At 41.5% G+C, this 18,176-nt stretch overlaps 1 protein-coding gene and 1 long non-coding RNA gene across 11 annotated transcripts in view; one reads left to right on the plus strand and one right to left on the minus strand.

The window, feature by feature from the left end:
• MON2 (MON2 homolog, regulator of endosome-to-Golgi trafficking) overlaps nucleotides 1-7,428 on the minus strand; it is a 157,514-nt gene extending 150,086 nt beyond the window's left edge. For 6 of the 10 annotated variants that reach the window (XM_073327923.1, XM_073327918.1, XM_073327920.1 and 3 more), the window contains exon 1: nucleotides 7,126-7,426. In XM_073327923.1, the coding sequence (XP_073184024.1) occupies nucleotides 7,126-7,236 (111 nt within the window). In that variant the 5' untranslated portion in view covers nucleotides 7,237-7,426. Of the gene's footprint in view, nucleotides 1-7,125 lie in introns of all 10 variants that reach the window. The other 4 variants (XM_073327927.1, XM_073327926.1, XM_073327925.1 and 1 more) reach the window with 2 other exon arrangements.
• The window catches only part of LOC140905168 (uncharacterized), a 36,998-nt gene continuing 26,208 nt past the window's right edge, over nucleotides 7,387-18,176 (plus strand). The window contains exon 1 of the long non-coding RNA XR_012156774.1: nucleotides 7,387-7,520. This is a non-coding gene — a long non-coding RNA (uncharacterized lncRNA). The remainder of the gene's footprint in view (nucleotides 7,521-18,176) is intronic.

Raw genomic sequence — 18,176 nt, forward strand, 5'->3', positions numbered from 1 at the left:
TTTACAAATTTTTAATCAAAAAAATTTCCGGGGTTTATAAAAGCCATTATTTAATTTTTACTGATTTTCACCCAAATTGTGGAACACTCAAGTACACAAAAATATTGAGTATGACAAAAATCCAAAACACAACATTAGGAAGATATATTTATGTTAATAAATTAATCTAAGTGTAAATGCAAGGCTATCATTAAAGTACGGCAATGTAGTGGAAGACTCATCCATATAAGTGCATATATGCACATACCTTTAATGTACAGATCATGAAATAAATCACATCATTAAACTGCTTTTACTTTCAATATTTGTATTTTTCTCTAGTTGTTGCTTTCTTTCTGTTCTCCTGTCTCCCAATATTTACCTTGATATTTACCCAGAAAGCTGTGAAGTTAATTTTTGTAGTAATTTTCACTTTTTAAAATTTTTGTAACAAGCACTAATAAATTCCCATGAAATGTTAGACAAATAAAAACAAAAATTGAAGGGCCTTGCCTACCTGTTACAGTACAATGGAAAGAATTTAGGCTTCCCCATATGCTCCACCTACCATTATGTTTAAAATGTTAGAAGTTTTACAAACCAACAAAGGCTGGCAACATTCTCAATCAAAGTTCGAGTTTTAACTCGAGTGACACTTAAGACAGAGTTGATGGACAGGAGGCAGAATGGTTCACAAAAATAAGCACTAAAGTTGAGTCAGGAAGTCCCTAATTCTAAAGTTAGCTGACTGTGGCCTTCACCAAGCCATTTCACTTCTCTGACTCAGTTTTCCCATCTGTCAAACAGAGATAACAATAGTGACCTGGTTTGTAAAGCACTTTAAGATCTACTGATGTAAAATGCCATATAACAGCTAGGTATTATTGTTACAACTACTACAAAGGACTGTTGTGGAACCATTTTGTGTGTATGTTGACACATCTATAAGCCTGGCTCCCGATCCTCCCACATTTCCTTGTTCAAAGCAACACAGAAGGAGCTCATGAAGAGGCTCACCCAATTCTGTCCTTTTGCACAGCAAAACCATATCATTTCCACTGTAGTGAAACAACTCCCCCACCAAGTTTGCACTCCCTTTCTTGGTCCTACAGCAGTTCAGGGCCTAATTCTTCAACCCTTACTCAGTCAATAGGACTACTTGCTGAAGCAAGATTTATTTATATGAATAAATGGTTGCAGAATAGGCCCTAACCTTCTCCCCAGATCTGTGGTGATATCAGTCTACAATACTGATTCCAAAACAATATTTTAGCAGGCTGAAAAGTTCTATAAAACTCAAAGAAACTCATCAACAAAAGCAGTTATGTCCGTTTCTGCTCCATTCCAAATGAAAGTGGGTAAGAAAGGTGGGTGAACAAGAGACACCAGGAGAATTAAACATTTAATGTTGAAGAAAGGAACACAATCAGACACAAGGATGAAAAAATTGTTATATGGAAAGTATAAAAATATTTTAAGCTTTTTTTGAAGGTATTTCAAACAACTATGAATAGAAATGAATTTAAAACTATCAGTTAAAAAAAATACATGCAGAGAGTTAATTTGCAAGTGAGAATTCTATGTCCTCCTTCATTTTCCTGTTATCCTGCAGGATTTCCTTTCACCACAACTCTGGCTGCATTCTTGCATAGTGGCTTTCAAATACAGTAATCTGAACTTACTCTAAAACTGTGTAATTCCATTTCAATTCATGCAGATGCTGACTCAACTGGGAAAGTACTACTATTCAAGAATGGTAGCTTATGTTAATTCAGGTCTGGAAAGAAGAGCTCTGTGTAGCTCAAAAGCTTGTCTCTTTCACCAATAGAAGTTGGTCAAATAAAAGATTACCTCGCTCACCATGTCTCTCCACTGAATGCATCCGATGAAGTGAGCTCTAGCTCACGAAAGCTTATGCTCAAATAAATCTGTTAGTCTCTAAGGTGCCACAAGTACTCCTTTTCTCTAACTTATGTTAAGGGACAGTCTGGAACAAGACAAAGAAAGCAAAGAAAAGGAAGAGTATTTGAACAATGACTTTGTCCCTAATGTCTGCTGTTCCAAGTTATTTCAGCAGAAGTCACCCTAAAATACAGGAGATACCAATAGAACCTTTTTACTTTCACTCATTATGGAGTAAATAATTAAGCAATCAATTTGCAAACACCTAGAAATAAGGTGACAAGTAACAGCAAATTGTCAAAATGTCAAAAACAAATGGTGTCAAACCAACATAATAGCTGTCTTTGACAGGGTAACAAGCCTTGTGGCTATCAGGGAAGCAGAAGATGTGATATCTTGACTTTAGTAAGGCTTTTGGTACTGTCTCACATAAATGTCTCAAACAAACTAGGGAAATGTAGCCTAGATGGAGATATTGTAAGGTGGGTGCATAGCTGACTGGAAAACCATTCCCAGAAAGTAGTTATAAGTGGTTCACAGTTAAGCTGGAAGGGCATATTTAGTGGGGTCTCTCAGGGATCAGTCCTAGATCTGGTTCTGTTCGATATCTTCATAAATTATTTAGATAATTGTATAGAGAGTTTGTGGATGATACCAAGCTAAGAGAGGTTGAAAGTGCTTTGGAGGATAGGATTCATATTCAAAATGATGTGGACAAAATAGGATGAAATTCAATAAGGGTATGTCTTCACTACCCGCCAGATCAGCGGGCAGCAATGGATCCAGTGGGGATTGATTTATCACGTCTAGATGAGTCAAACTAGACTACACGTGATAAATCGACCCCTGAGCACTCTCCTGTCGACTCCTGTACTCCAGCAGAGCGAGAGGCGCAGGGAGAGTTGATGGGGGAGAGGCAGCAGTTAACTCACCACGGTAAGTCGATTGAAGTATGTCGATTTCACCTACGTTATTTGTGTAGCTGAAGTTGCTTAACTTATATTTCTTTAACTTATATTTCTTCTAATACTTAGAAAGTCAGTGGTCACACAAATTAATCCAATAACTATTTTAAACACCAGGATAAAACAATATTCCTAATTCCAATTCCCTAATAGCTAAAAATGTGGTAATTGCCAAATCCAAATAAGCATGTTGTTTAATATTAACTCTATAGTACTGGTAGCACACCTGCCAAATTATTTGCTGCCAGATCATTCGCTCTGATTAAATAATTACAAATAACATTATCAGTTCATTTTGCACTAACACCCAGCATTAGCACTGCAACACCTATAGGTTCAAATAGTGGTTAGTTGTGTTTTGGGTTATTAATACCATGCAGTTCAATCCAAATTTAGAAGTTAAGTATTTACTTCCTGCCAAAAAAGGACAAAGACTACCAAGCCTAATATGTTAAAAACAAAATAATAATTATAGCAAATGATAAACATATATATTGTATATAGACCTATAGTACAGAAATAGAATTCTGTAGTAAACTGGAGTAAATTCTGCATCAGTGTAATTAACTTTGCCAATAAAAACTGATGAGGCATTTCACAACTTTATGATCATCACATCATTCTTCGGCCTCAGAATATATTTTTCTTTTTCAAAACACCTCTGTGTAATAGTGTAAATCTATAGAGATACAAATAAGACTTGTAAACCATTACATGACACAGCCAAAAATGAAAAAAAACACAAGGTACAGTCTGAATGTCAACTTCAATAGCAAATTGATGTTTTTTTCCATTCAGTTACAGCAGCGGTTACCAAACTGTGGGTCAGGATCCAAAAGTGGGTTGCGACCCCATTTTAATGGGGTCTCCAGGGTTGGCATTAGACTTGCTGGGGCCCAGGGCTGAAGCCAAAGCCCGAGCCCCACTGCTCAGAGCCAAAGCCCAAGTGCTTCAGCCCTGGGTGGCGGGGCTTAGGTTACAGACCCTGGTGCCTGGGGCTGAAGCCCTGGGGCACTAGGGCTCGGGCAAGCTCAGGCTTTGGTCCCTGCTCCTGGGGTCATGTAGTAATTTTTGTTGCCAGAAGGGGGCCGTGGTGCAATGAAGTTTGAGAACACCTGAATTACAGAAAGGTTAAGTATAGCACATTAACTATACCCAAAATATTGCCAGCAATGTATGCTCAAGGCATTAGAATTTTTGATTGATTGTTTGTTTTTTTGTACAACCCATTTCGCCCAGAATCAAATGTCATTGTAAGTGACATCACCTAGTAAATCACCAGGTACACCTCTATTGGTCTACAAAAACGTATAAGCCTAGAATAAAGAATAATGATGCTGGCTGAACTGTTGGAGCTTCAGGATACATGCTCTTACATATGCTGTGAAAAAGCATCTAAGATTTGGGGGTGGGGGTGAGGGGGGAGATGAAGAGTGTGCTTCATGATTTCTCTCCTCCTCATGCCACAGCTATTCATAATTGAAGCAATTCCAAGGTTTCTCAACCTCACAGATTAGCAAACACAATGATTCTCTGAGGTAATATTTTTTATTGGACCAACTTCTGTTGGTGAAAAAGACAAGCTTTTGAGCTACACAGAGCTCTTCTTCAGGTCTGGGAAACCTTCTCATAGGGTAATGTCTACACTGCAATTAAAAATCCATGGCTGGCCCGTACCAGTTGACTGGGCTCATGGGGCTTGGAGCTTGAGGTAAGGAGCTGTTTAACTTCAATGCAGATGTTTGGGCTCGGCTTGAAGCCCAGGCTCTAGAACCTGTGAGGTGGGAGAGTCCCAGAACTTGGGCCACAGCCCACGCCCAGACATCTACACTGCAATTAAACAGCCCCTTAGCCCGAGTGAGCTGACACAAGCGACAAGCCAGCCGCGGGTTTTTAATTGCAGTGTATACATACCCATAGCGTCACAACTAAATATAATCCCTAAGTAGTTAAAACATAACCTAAGAGACACAGGCGGGTGATATACGTACAATCTTTTACTGGAGCTAACTTATGTTGGTGAGAGAGAAGTTGGCCTGAAGAAGAGCTCTGTGTGGTTTGAAAGCTTGTCTCTCTCATCAACGGAAGTTGGTCCAATAAAAGATATTACCTCGCCCACCTTGTCTCTGTAACATCCTGGGACGACGCTGCATATACATATTCTAAGATACCATTCAAGGTGAAGTAACTACAACAACAATGCAAACATATATGATCACATATTATTTCTCAAGTAAAACAGTATATCATAAAAAAATGTCTGCAACCTAGATTCCCATGCAACATGTTATATGTTGGGGTATTACTCTAAGTCAGACAAATAGATTAATTTTCAGACAAAATGTTTAACAATTAGCTCTGCTTCATTCACTAAACCAGAGGTTCTCAAACTATGGGTCGAGACCCCAAAGTGGGTTGCGACTGCATTTTAATTGGGTCGCCTGGGCTAGCTTAGACTTGCTGGGGGCCAGGGCCAAAGCCCAAGCCCGAGGGCTTCAGCCCTTGGCAGCAGGGCTAAGGTTACAGGCCCCCTGCCTGGGGCTGAAGCCTTTGGGCTTCGGCTTTGGCCCCCCAGCCTGGGGCAGTGGGGCTTTGGCTTTGCCCCTCCACCCCAGGGTAGCAGGGCTTGGGCAGGCTCAGGCTTCGGTCCCCCTTCTGGGGTCCTGTAGTAATTTTTACTGTCAGAAGGGAGTCAAAGTGCAATGAAGTTTGAGAACCCCTGCACTAAGCACTTTACAATGAGAATGAAAAATTGTTATGACATGGTATTATCTGAGATATATGATCATGTGATTAGAGACTACATCATTACTACATATGCAAAATGAAGCACAGTTAAAGAGACACTGTCAATGTAGTCAAAAGAAATTAGCTGTTTCAGGTAACACAACCTTTCAGTTTTTGTGGTTTTACAATCCTTTTTACGGTTTTAAGTGTGTTTTTCCTCCTCTTGTTCGTGTATGAAAAACCCACAAAAAATGGGAAGTGACAGACTACCAAGGTGAAATAAGGAAAAACTAACTACACACAAAATATTGTTAAATGCATAAAATAATAAAAAAAGGAAAATCCTCTCTCTTTCAGCTATAGTAATCTTGACACGTTAAGAAAAGAGGTAAAAAATTCGGACAAGCATGATTTTGAAGTTGACGATGTCTAAGATTGCATTTGCAACCTTAATTTTGATTTCAGAATGGAACCAAATTTATTATCTTAAAGTAGAAATTTCATGAATAAAAAACAAAGCTTTTTTTTTTTTTTTAAGAAAATAAGGTCCTTCACCTGAAATGAAAACAACTTGTTGATACGTAAAGCACATGCCCAAAGAAAGAGTTCATGAAGAGCTCTGATTCTCTTAGTGTGCGCCTGGCATCATGGATAACTTTACCTGCTGACAAAGATTTCAGTGGTTCTGAACAAACTACACTGAATTTGGAGACAAACTTCACTGGGGAGATGTACACATCCACTCCACAGATAACACCTCAGCGTCACAACTAGATCTGCGAATTTGGAACCCTGTACATATATGAAGCCGCATGAAAGTCAATGGGGTGACATGGAAGCAGAGGGATCTGCCCCCACAGTACCAGGGCCTAAATTAGCAATATACACCTAATGCAGCCTACCTTCCCTTTCTTTTACCATAGGTGACTCCTGTTAAAAATACTGCTATTGTTAAATATTTACAATATATGTGCAAAATGTGCAAAGCCTCATAACTCAGGCAAGCTTCAGGCAAATTTCATCAAATCATTCAGTCATTTCTCCTTTCTAAGGGTTATCTCCCTGCTAAATTTCATATTTCAACCCTCACCTGAACTGATTATGAAAAGTCCATAAGACTTTTTTGGTGGGGCGGGGGGGGACGACAAGCAGCATTTTTCAACACACTACGTGAGCTCAGCTGCTGAACTAGTCTGAACGAAACTCCAGCCCTCCCCCCCCCAAACACCCACCTCTGGGCAGAGACTAGGCTTAAAAAGTTCCAAATCCAACTCGAAGCACCAGAGCTTCCCGACGGTTTATAAACCGGAGCAAAGACAGACCCAAGCTGTCAGCAACACAACCCGGGTTACCGGCCCGCACCCGGCACCGGCCCAGCACTGGCGGGCTCAGCACACCCACCACGCACTCACGCACACCGCAGCCCGGGCCCCCCTGCCCCTCCCAGGCGCCGGCCTAGCTGAGGGGGCTCCCTGGGCAGGGGGTGAGACGGGACGCTGCCCCACCCCCTTCTGGCCCAGGGCCTGAGGAGAGGGCGCCCCCAGCCCCTCACCTCCTTGACGGGGGGGAATTTCTTCCGACACTCCAGGCTCAGGCCCCGCAGGTCTCCCTGCGTGTTTTCCAGCAGCTTCTTCACGGCCTCGGGGCTGCTGGTCCCGGACATGGCGCCGCCGGCCCGCGCTGAGGCGGCGAGGGCGGCAGCAGCGAAAGGACGGGCCGGGACAGCGGCTGGCTCCGCGGGGCCGCGGCCGGACACGTCTGCGGGAAAGCGCCGGAAACCTTCCCCGTCGGTCCCCTCCCGCTCCCACAATCCCGGGCGGCGGCGCCGCCGCGTCGGGCCCACTTCCGCACGCACGGCCCGGGGGCGGGGAGAGCGGGGCTGCGAACCTACCCGCGGAGAGGTGCTGCCCCCTCGTCGCTGCCGGCGGCGGGAGACCGTCCCCTCAGGTGCTTTGCGGGCGCGCCCCAGGCGGGCTCGCGGGGGATCACAAGTGATGCCGAGCGCCTTTCGTCAGCGTGTCCCTGAGGGGCCCGGCCAGCCCCAGCCCTGCACCCCGGGGCGACGGTCCGTTTTGAAATAGCAGGTTTCAGAGTAGCAGCCGTGTTAGTCTGTATTCGCAAAAAGAAAAGGCGGACTAGTGGCACCTTAGAGACTAACCAATGCATTTGAGCATAAGCTTTCGGGAGCGACAGCTCACTTCACTGGATGCATTCCGTCCGATGAAGTGAGCTGTAGCTCACGAAAACTCATGCTCAAATAAATTGGTTAGTCTCTAAGGTGCCACTAGTCCGCCTTTAATTTTATTGAAATAGCGTGTCCCACAGTAACCGCGGCGCCCACAGCGCACTAGGCTGGGTGCGTGTTCAGCTGGCTCCAGCTATAATACACGTACCACACAGTGGCGCATTAGCCACTGGGCCAGTGGGTCCTGTGCCCGAGGACCCTGGGAAAAGGGGCTGTCAGCAACACAACCCGCCTGGCGTTCCTGCCATGAGAACTGCAGACGAAAGGGCTCGGGAGGGTCGCAGGAGCTCTGCAACCCACCAGCAAGGGAATTAAAAGTTGAGGTGTCAGCCACTACGCGCCTTGGGATGCTTTCTGTTCCTCCAGCCTCGCTAGACCCACCCGCCCTGCAGCACACCGCAGCCCCAGCTCTTCCCCATTATCCAGATGCCAGACTCCGGTCCCAGCTGCCCTTCCCCAAGCATGAGCCAGTTTGGTTTTCAAGAGCAATGCGGAGTGATTAGTGTGAGGAAGATTGGGTCTGTTTTATGCTGCTGAGTGATTTGGAGAAAGGCTGGTTGGTATTGACTGGGGCAAAATTAAGGTTGTGTGGTGTATGTTTTTTAGTGGTAATGTGATCTCTTTGTGAAGGAGTAGAAGGCAGATATTGTTATATTCCTTTTTCATTTCCTTGTTTTTTTGTATTATAGGTATGTTATATATGCAACCTTAAGTCATATTTTTTGCACGATTCATTTCCCAGTTTGGGGGGGCAGGTGTTAAAATAAAGGTTGCCAACACACTAGTGCCTAGTTTCGCAAAAGAACAAGATCTTTGTAAAAGTGCACAGGCCAGCACTGCTCTGAGGCAGCTGGGCACATTTATGAAAAACAAGATATTCATGAAACTGCCCAGCCAGCTCAGGAGTTCCATTTTCATGAAGAGGCACTTTCACAAAGATCCTTTTCTTTATGAAATTAGTCTCTGTCTTGTTGAAGATCTTCCTCTGCAACGCCACACAAATGCTACTAGGCTAAAAAATCCTCTTCTCTACTGTTTTAAGCTCCAGTTTTGTAGGGAAAGCACATTACTAGGGGCATGTTTCAGAGTAACAGCCATGTTAGTCTGTATTCGCAAAAAGAAAAGGAGTACTTGTGGCACCTTAGAGAGTAACCAATTTATTTGAGCATAAGCTTTCGTGAGCTACAGCTCACTTCATCGGATGCATACTGTGGAAAACTTTTTACTAGAGGCATGTGACAGTAACTAGTAATGTATTGCCCATATAAAGCATTCAAAAGTAGAGATGGTCAAAGTTTTATGAAACAAACTGTTCATTTTCCTTTGCTATCTATGAAACATTTCTCTTTCCTTTGTAAAACTGAAACTTTTCCTTTGTGAATTTTTCATGTTGGTAACTTTTTTCCATGATTTCCATTAGCTAAAAATGGTGCTTAAGAAATCAATTATAATGTATATTGCTAATTAAGAAGGGATCTGTGACACAACAGTGGCTCCTTTCACAAAGAATGGGATCTGCTTCCCAGCCAGTTGGGCTCTTTCACAAAGACCCTATTCGTCAAAGTAGGAGTTGAGGGTATTTTCACAAAGACTAGGAGCTTCTGTGCTGAGCCAGCTAAATGGTTTCACAAAAAACAGGATACACTAGTCCAGTGCTTCTCAAGCTATCTGATGTGGGGGACCGGCAATTTTTTTTTCCAATGTGCACGCAGACCGGCACCGGTCCACAGACCATCACTTTGAGTAGCACTGCTCTAGTCTACACACTAGGTAGTGCTTTGTTAAAGATGATGTTCTCCATAAAACTGGTTAGCCAGTTCAGGAGCTTTACTTCTGAACCCACTGAAAACACTTTAGCTTCACTCCTGAACCAGCTGAACTTTTCCTTAGAGGTCTTGGCCTTCAAACCAGCCCTACTTCACAGTTGGCTATCTGTGTTGCATAAGAATCCAGTTGCGACAACAAACACTAATTTTCTTTTTCTTTTGTTAATTAACAAAATAATTACATAACCCTAGAGAGCCCACTAAAGTGTCATTGCATACATATTTTTACTTTCTGTGGTTTGTAGACTTCAAGCTAGAGGGGCCTGAAAAATGATGAGACTTAGTAAACATTTTTTGGGACAGTTCTTAATTGATAATAATTTGGAAACTAAGTAACCAATTTTCTTGAAACTCCTCTGAAAATTCAAGCTTTACTCAAAGATCGTGTTGAAAATTTTGAGCAGATACACTGTGGTTTTCATACAAAACAAAGAAGATGAATTTCCGCTTGAAGTGTGAAACAGAACGCAGCATTGACTGTGTCATGGCAATGGCTCTCCCATATTTCATTTTATCTTGTTTACTCTCATGATTATTTTACACCCAAACATAAAAGGTATCTCTCACAAATTGGCATCCCCTTTTCTTCTTCTTTTTCCTATCGAAACATAATGTTAACCAAATAGTACATAGTAAAAAAATCTAGGCTAATACAATAGTCTTCTCTGCATCTTACCCCATGCTTGAAATTGGTGTTTGGACTAACAATACTGACTTAAAAAACAAAAATCTCAATATGCAGTGTAGAGGTCAGAAGCTGAAAAGTCACTTTAAAGAGAATGATTTGATTTATATATTTAATGTTCAGCAAAAGGTTTTGTTATATATCGTTTGAAATACGCTGCATCATTTGGCTATTAATTTCAAAATTTTACGTGTTGAAAAAATGAACGCATTAAACATTTTAAAACTCAAAGGATGATATCTTGCTCCCATTGAAGTCAATGGTAAAATTCACTTTAGTTTCAGAGGGGGAGGGGGCAGCCAAGATTTCAACCATAGTATTTCACTAAACTGAGAGATTGTTTAGTGAAATACTAACATGAAAGCATGTTTCATAACAACATGAAAGCATCAGATACCTAGTTCTAAGGCCCTAATCCAGTATACTTAATTATAAACACATGAGTAGCCCTATTGACTTCTGTAGGACTTAACTAAATAGTTTCTAAAGAGCTCTCTTGCATAAATTATTACATCCTGCTATTTAGTCTTTATGGTAATTTACAGACCATTCCAAATTATATGCTCACAGGAGAACACAGTGACTTCCTTAGAGAGAATGAGGAAATAATTGTAATACAATTTATGACTACAGTCAAGTATTTCTGATAGTTAGCTTTCTTAATTATTTACTTCCGTTTCTCTTTTTCCTAGTTGTGCATGTCTCTGCTGTGGAAACATAGACCCCAATACTGCAAAGACTACATATATGCTTAACTTTAAGTACACAAAGCATCCCACTGATTGGGGCTATTTGCATGCTTAAAGTTAAGCATACGTGCAAGCCTTTGCAGATTTGGGGCCATAGAAATGGTTTGCTACTATGAAGGGTATCTTTCTTTGTAAAAGAAAATTGATATTTTGGGTGGAATTTTTCTGAACACAAGCTTTTCATACAGTTGTTATCCCTATAATCAAAATATGGGAAAGACGACTATGTGGCCATGTTTACCTATCTTACAATTGTGTAATGAATAAGAATTGTTTCATCATATCCTAAACAAGCAAGCTGGTGAATGTGTAATAAAATATAGTACATGTTAATTTACAGTAAATAATGTTCTCTTTGTTTAATAAAGAAAGACAAACACTTTAAGATCCAGTTCAGCCATAATCAATATTATGGGTTGCCTGAAAAATTAGCTTGTATGGAAGACAGATGACTTTTTCCTTAAAGCCAGATTCTTCCACCCTAACTCAGATAGAGTAGCAGCCGTGTTAGTCTGTATCAGCAAAAAGAAAAGGAGGACTTGTGGCACCTTAGAGACTAACAAATTTATTTGAGCATAAGCTTTCGTGAGCTATAGCTCGCTTCATCGGATTTTTCCACTGAATGCATCCGATGAAGTGAGCTGTAGCTCACAAAAGCTTATGCTCAAATAAATTTGTTAGTCTTTAAGGTGCCACAAGTCCTCCTTTTCTTTTTTTCAGATAGAGTAGTGACTTACTCTTCAGCAAGGACTACTGAAGGAATAAGGTATTACTCCACATGAGTAAGCATGACAGAATCTAGCCATCAGGTTGTTTTAATGTAGCTCACCTTTTAAAATATTGCTTAAAGACAATAATGAAAGCATTTAGGAACAGTAATTATAAATATCTTGGAATGTAAAACATTTGATTCTAAGATAGTTGCCTGCAGTTTGTGTATTGTGTGTGTTACAATACAGAAAGTTATTTCTATTTGATTACAACTTGTAAATCAAAGGTAGACTAGTTCATGATGTTTAAAGTGTCAGTCATATTATCTCTTGTGCTACAGTACCTGTCACTCAGCTGTTTTTTCTAGGTACTTAAAAGTATAGAATCAGAAGCAGACTATAGGTCTTTAATTTCCAAAATGACTTAATGACAACCCCACCATATCAATCCAAAGTAAATTTCCAAAATAATTTAAGTTATTTTTGATTGATACCCCTCCTCCACCCATGATGCTGATAGACTAGCTCAGTTTGGAGCCATAGGTCATTTCACGTGTGTGTGAATTTCAAAGAAATGGTAAGTGTATTAATATGCATGAACCAATTCACTTGTTGGAGTAGAACAAAGGGGGATGTTATCACATTATATTTACATGGCATGTGTCCCGGTAATTACGTTTACTCTAAATTCATGAAAACTAGGGAACGTTAATGGCATTGTCTTCACCTATCTGTATTCTGTTGTCTGCTATGAGATTACATGTTGTTACATTATGTATCCCTATAATTAGATAATCCTAGATCACAGGTGCATTAGTATTAGGATGAGAATTTAGTTAAAGTGCAAAAACTTCATGAAAACTAGTGAAAGATTGTCTGGATTGCTGTAACTAAATGCATTATGTATGTATCTGTAATTTAATTGCCCATCTAATGGGACTGGAGGCTTGGAGCTGCAAAAGAAGAAGCATGCTAACTTCAAAGTATGGGATATTTGCAGACCCCTGCTGTGATGGGAACACTTGACAAACTGCTTTCCAGGGAAAACACCTATAAAAATAAACCCTGGGAGTGATTCTGTATCTCTGAAGTGATAGGTTCTGACAGGGGGAATCCTGAGCGATTGGACAGAGGTATACCTGAGACACAGAAAACTAGCAGATACTACATCTCTGCTATCATTTGCACTATAAACTTAGACTCACCTGTAATGTATTTTACCTTCTATAACTTCTCAATAACTCATTTCTTTTTCCTAGCTAATAAATCTTTGGTTAGTTTACTAGAGAAATTGGCTACAGCATTGTCTTTGGTGAGATCAAGAGTATCCATTGACCTGGGATAAGTGACTGGCCCCTAGCGATCGGGAGTAACCTAATGTGTGGTGAATTTTGGTTTTAATAACCTTTCATCACAAAGTCCAGTTTGTTTGGGTGGTAAAGTAGGGGCTGGAGAGCTTAAGGGTACTGTCTGTGGTTCCAGGGTAAGACTAATATAGTTGTCCAGGAGTGCAGATTTGTTACTGGCTTGGTGAAATCTAATGATAGAATATACCACCAGTTCGAAGTATCTGCCTTGTTTTCTGACAGTCTGAATGGAGATTGGCACTCACAGCTGTGAGCCACTCTGGACAGTGTTACACCCCTATGCAGAGAAACCTCCTCTCCAAACCTATCGCTAATATGGGGTGAGAGGAGGGGAACCTGAACAGCTAAAAAGGTTTCCTCTTTTACCCCCAGAAAGGGTAGTAGGTTATTCCCAAATACAAAAATGACCACTATTCCGGACTCCTTAAAATTTATATGGCCACCCAACTTTTGCTTAAATTCCTGAGAGCTAGTTGACTAAATTTATTTAGTCTATTAACTTCCTATAATATAACGCTTCTTTAAATTCTTATTCCCTCTTTAGTTTTCCCAACCACCTCAGGTATATCAAGCTTACTTTTGTAACATCTTTTAGCTACCTTTAAATACTTCAGACATGTCATTTAATTTTAAATCATCCTCTCTCAAGACTAAATCCCAGATTTTGTTAGTTTCCTAATATCCATACAAACTGACAAAACTTTAACTATAGCTGTTTTAGTGCTGCATCTAAAATGTAATTCCATCCATTTCAGTTAGCATTGTATTTGTCCTCTGCTGAACTTTCTACAGCTTAATTGTGTCTGTCTTCAACTATGGTGACTAAAACTGGACATTATACTCCAAATGCATCTAACAAGTGGGCTAAATGATATTCTGGGTAAGAACATAAGAGCATGTACGAACTGGCATACTGGGCCACACCACAGTCCATCTTACCCAGTAGTTGTCTCCAACAATGGCCCATACCACAGCTTCAGGGGGAAAGTACAGAGCAGGGCAATTTTGGAATGCTCCACCCGTCTTCCACTCCCAGTTTCTGGTAGTCAGAGATTTGGTTTCACCCCAACCATAGGGTTCTGTTCTGACCATTTTGGCTAATAGCATTGATGGACCTTTCCTCCCGGAAGTTATCCTGTTCTTTTTTGAACCCAGCTATACTTTTGGCTATCACAACATCCCATGGCAATGAGTTGCATAAGTTCGTTGTGCATTGTATGCAAGAGTACTTCCTCTGGTTTGTATTATACCTGTTGTCTATTAATTTCATCAGGTGATCCCTGGTTTTGTATTGTGTGAAAGGGTAAATAACACTTCTCTATTTATTTTTTCCACACTATTCATGATTTTATAGACCTTTATCGCGGGGGTTCCCAAACTTTTTCCCCTGAGGCCCACCTGTGCAGCTGCAATAGGCACTGTGGCCCACTATTAACACTTCTTGAGGAAAATTATTAATTTTAATTATCACATACATATAAACTCTAATACAGTAAATAAACAATGTACATGTTTCCTTTTCATTTTAATGTAAACAATTGGAATGATAGAAAGCCCTAGCAATATGCACTCAAAGAAATGCTTCAAGATCTTTGAAATCAAATAATTTTAGTAAAATTACACTTTAAAAAAAATGTTGAGAGCAAAATGTGGCATTCAGCTAGGGAGAACACAATTTTGTTTAAAAGTGAACTATAAGCAATACAGTAATGTAACAAAATTGCTAAAAAGTGTTATTACTTGAGTTAAAAAATAGTTTTCCAACTTTGAAAACTATATTATGTATTCAATTTTTTTAGTGTAAAATCTGAATTTCTGTGCTGTGTAAGTAAAGACCCAACCGTATTATCTACTAATTAGAAAAGAATCAAATATTGTAAATAAAATATAAAATAACTTGCAGACCAGGAGTCTTCTTAATGGCATGGATATGCCTGCTTCTCCTTGCACAATTTTTCCAGCTGGGGACATATGTTAGTGAGGCTCAACCTGATTTCATCTTCAATTTTCAGCTCAATTCAGAAGGAACATAATTTCTCTCATTCTTCCATATCTGCGTTGGCTGTGCAGTATTAACAGGCGTAAAAAGCATGATTTTGTTATGAGAGTCTGCAGATATGACTCTGAATACACAACAGGAGCAGACCTGTTGAGTAAGGCCTTGTCCACACATGGAATTATTCCAGAATAGTTTTGGAAAAAGGGAATAGCTATTCTGCTTTACAGTCACACTCTACCTTATTCCAGTATAATTTTCCTGTGTAGACAAGCCCTATACTGATCCTGTTATTTGTATTATGGCTAAGACTATGGTTTAGTCACGGGTATTTTAGTAAAAGTCATGGACAGATCGCAGGCAATAAATAAAAATTCACGGCCCGTGACCTGTACTATAAATACCCCGACTAAATCTTAGGTGCTCTGGTGGACTCCCAGGTGCTTCAGGGAGGGGGACCCTCTGGGGCGCCGCCGCTGCTGCTGCTCTGGAGGGAGGCTCCAGGGGGGCCGCCTGGGGCCCTGCTGCAGCTCCAGGGGGTGCGTCCCAAGGCCCTGCTGTAGCTCCAGGCCAGTGCCTGGAGCTGCCCAAGCAGCAGCCAGTGCTTCTGGCCCCAGGGCCATCCCAGCTGCTCGGCCGACCCTGGGGTCAGCCACATTGGCTGCTGCAGAAGTCACAGAGGTCCCAAAAAGTCACTGAATTCATGACTTCCATAACCTCTGTGAAAGACGTGCAGCGTTAATTACATCCCTAACCAAGACTGGCATAGTAAAAGACAGTCCTTGCCCCAAGAAGTTTACAGTATAAATAGAGAAGTTGGACAAAGGGAGGATTATTATCCTGATAGGTGGTTAACTAAGGCCCAGAGAGAATAAGTTACTTGATCAGAGTTACACACAGAATTTGTGACAGAGTTGGGACCTGAATTCAGATTTGCTTAGGCCTTAACCACAGGACAAGCCTTCCTTTCTCTTTTGACAGTGGCCTTGTCTAAATGTAGAAATGGCACCTGTTTGACTTAAATCCGTTTTTAACCAATTTAGTTGACCTGGTGCAAATCCCTGTATGGACATTCAGTTTAGAAGTGGCTTATTTTGGTTTAGTCTAAGCCTGTTCCCAATCAAATTAACCTAAACCAAAATAAGCCTGGTTTAAACCTAAAATAATAGTATCCTCCCAACCTCTTGCACTTACTTAACTAAATCAGTTTAAAATCATACCTTAAGGTAAAGTGGTGGGACTTTCTTGTGTAGACAAGTCCATGGTCACATTTCAGAGTAGCAACATGTTAAATTGCTTTATAATATGCATTTTCCCAGAGAATACATATTATTAAATTACAGGATGTTTTGTGGTGAACAGTGAGAGGAATCACAGTGTTGCTTCATGGTCCTAGCTGCCAGCTAAAATATCGAAGAGTCATCTTTTGATTCAGAAAGTTCCCTCGGGGACCCATTACACATGCATACTCCAAAGGATGTCTCAGTCCCTTTTATTAAATTAACGATATTAAGGTAGCAGATTACATTAATTCCAGGTGTCTATTCCTCCTATTCTATATATGCCTAGTCCTAATCTGCATTTAAGGACTCAGTCCTCTTGCAATGAAGAAAATGGCAAATCTGTTGTTTTCAGTGGCAGCAGAACTAGGCCCCTAAGGCTGGAGAATCCCAAGTTTACTTTCTCCTTTTATAATATTCCTGTGTGCATTATGAATATATATACAGAAATTGTTGGATATAGTACTTATCATATTTAAGTCATACTTCTATGGTGAATGGTTTCTACAGGTGACATCTTCTGTAGGAATTTGTGGAGAGTTTCTACTATAGGAGAAGGTAGAGTCAGGCTGGAGGAGATTTTACATTGCAGCAAGCTATAAATGGATGCCTATACAGAAAGACAAAACGGGAAGTATGCAATAAAAACTAGGAATTAAGAGAGAGGCATATATTAACACTAAATCTTTCTCATTACTGTTCATAGAAATCCGTGCTATTGTACTTGTCTATCTAGGTACTTATATGGTCCTGATCACTGTAGTATGTGAGCACCGCCACAATTGTTAATGGATTTTATGCTCACTGCTCCGCTTTGTGACGTAGACAAATGTATTCCCTTTGTCACGGTCCTGGGCTAGCTCTCTGTGGGTACCAACACAGGTGATAGGCCCTGCCCCTTTACCTCTCTCAGGGTGAAACCTTGCGATACTCCCAGTCTCACACTGGGTACCAGGGCTACAGCACCCTGTGTACCAACTGTGACTGCTCAGGGCTTGTCTCTGGCTTTGTCTACATGAACAATTAGGTTTTCCCTTCCAGTATCTTTCTCCTACAAAAGGAAACACACCTCTACCCCGATATAATGCGGTCCTCAGGAGCCAAAAAATCTTACTGCATTATAGGTGAAACCGCATTATATCGAACTTGCTTTGGCCTCAAGCATTTCCGTTATTAATAGTCACTTCCCACCCTGACTGACCTCTCAACCCATCCAACCCCCCCGCTCCTTGTCCCCTGACTACCCCCTCCAGAGACCCCCTGCCCTAACCACCCCTCCCAAGACGCCACTCCCTATCTAAGCCCCCCTGCTCCTTGTCCCCGACCACCCCCTCCAGAGACCCCCTAATCACCCCCAGTACCCCACCCCCTACCCAACCTCCCTGCTCCCTGTCCCCCGACTGCCCCGACCCTCCTCCCTATCCACACCCCCGCCCCCTGACAGGCCCCTCGGGACTCCCACACCCCATCCAATGCCCCCAGAACCTCCGAACAATCCAACCCTCCCTGCTCCCTGACCACCCCCTGAGACCCTCTGCCCCTTATCCAACCGCTTGGCCCTGGACCAGCACCCTTAACACACCGCTCAGAGCAGCGTATCAGAGCCAGACACGCTGATGCGCTGATCCGCTGGAGCGCACAGCCCTGTCCCCCAGAGCGCTGCTTTACGGTGTTATATCCTAATTCGTGTTATATCAGGTCGCGTTATATCGGGGTAGAGGTGCATATGGCTCTGTGTCATTGGT

The sequence above is a fragment of the Lepidochelys kempii genome, chromosome 1, assembly GCF_965140265.1.
Source record: "Lepidochelys kempii isolate rLepKem1 chromosome 1, rLepKem1.hap2, whole genome shotgun sequence".
NCBI classification, from domain to species: Eukaryota; Metazoa; Chordata; order Testudines; family Cheloniidae; genus Lepidochelys; species Lepidochelys kempii.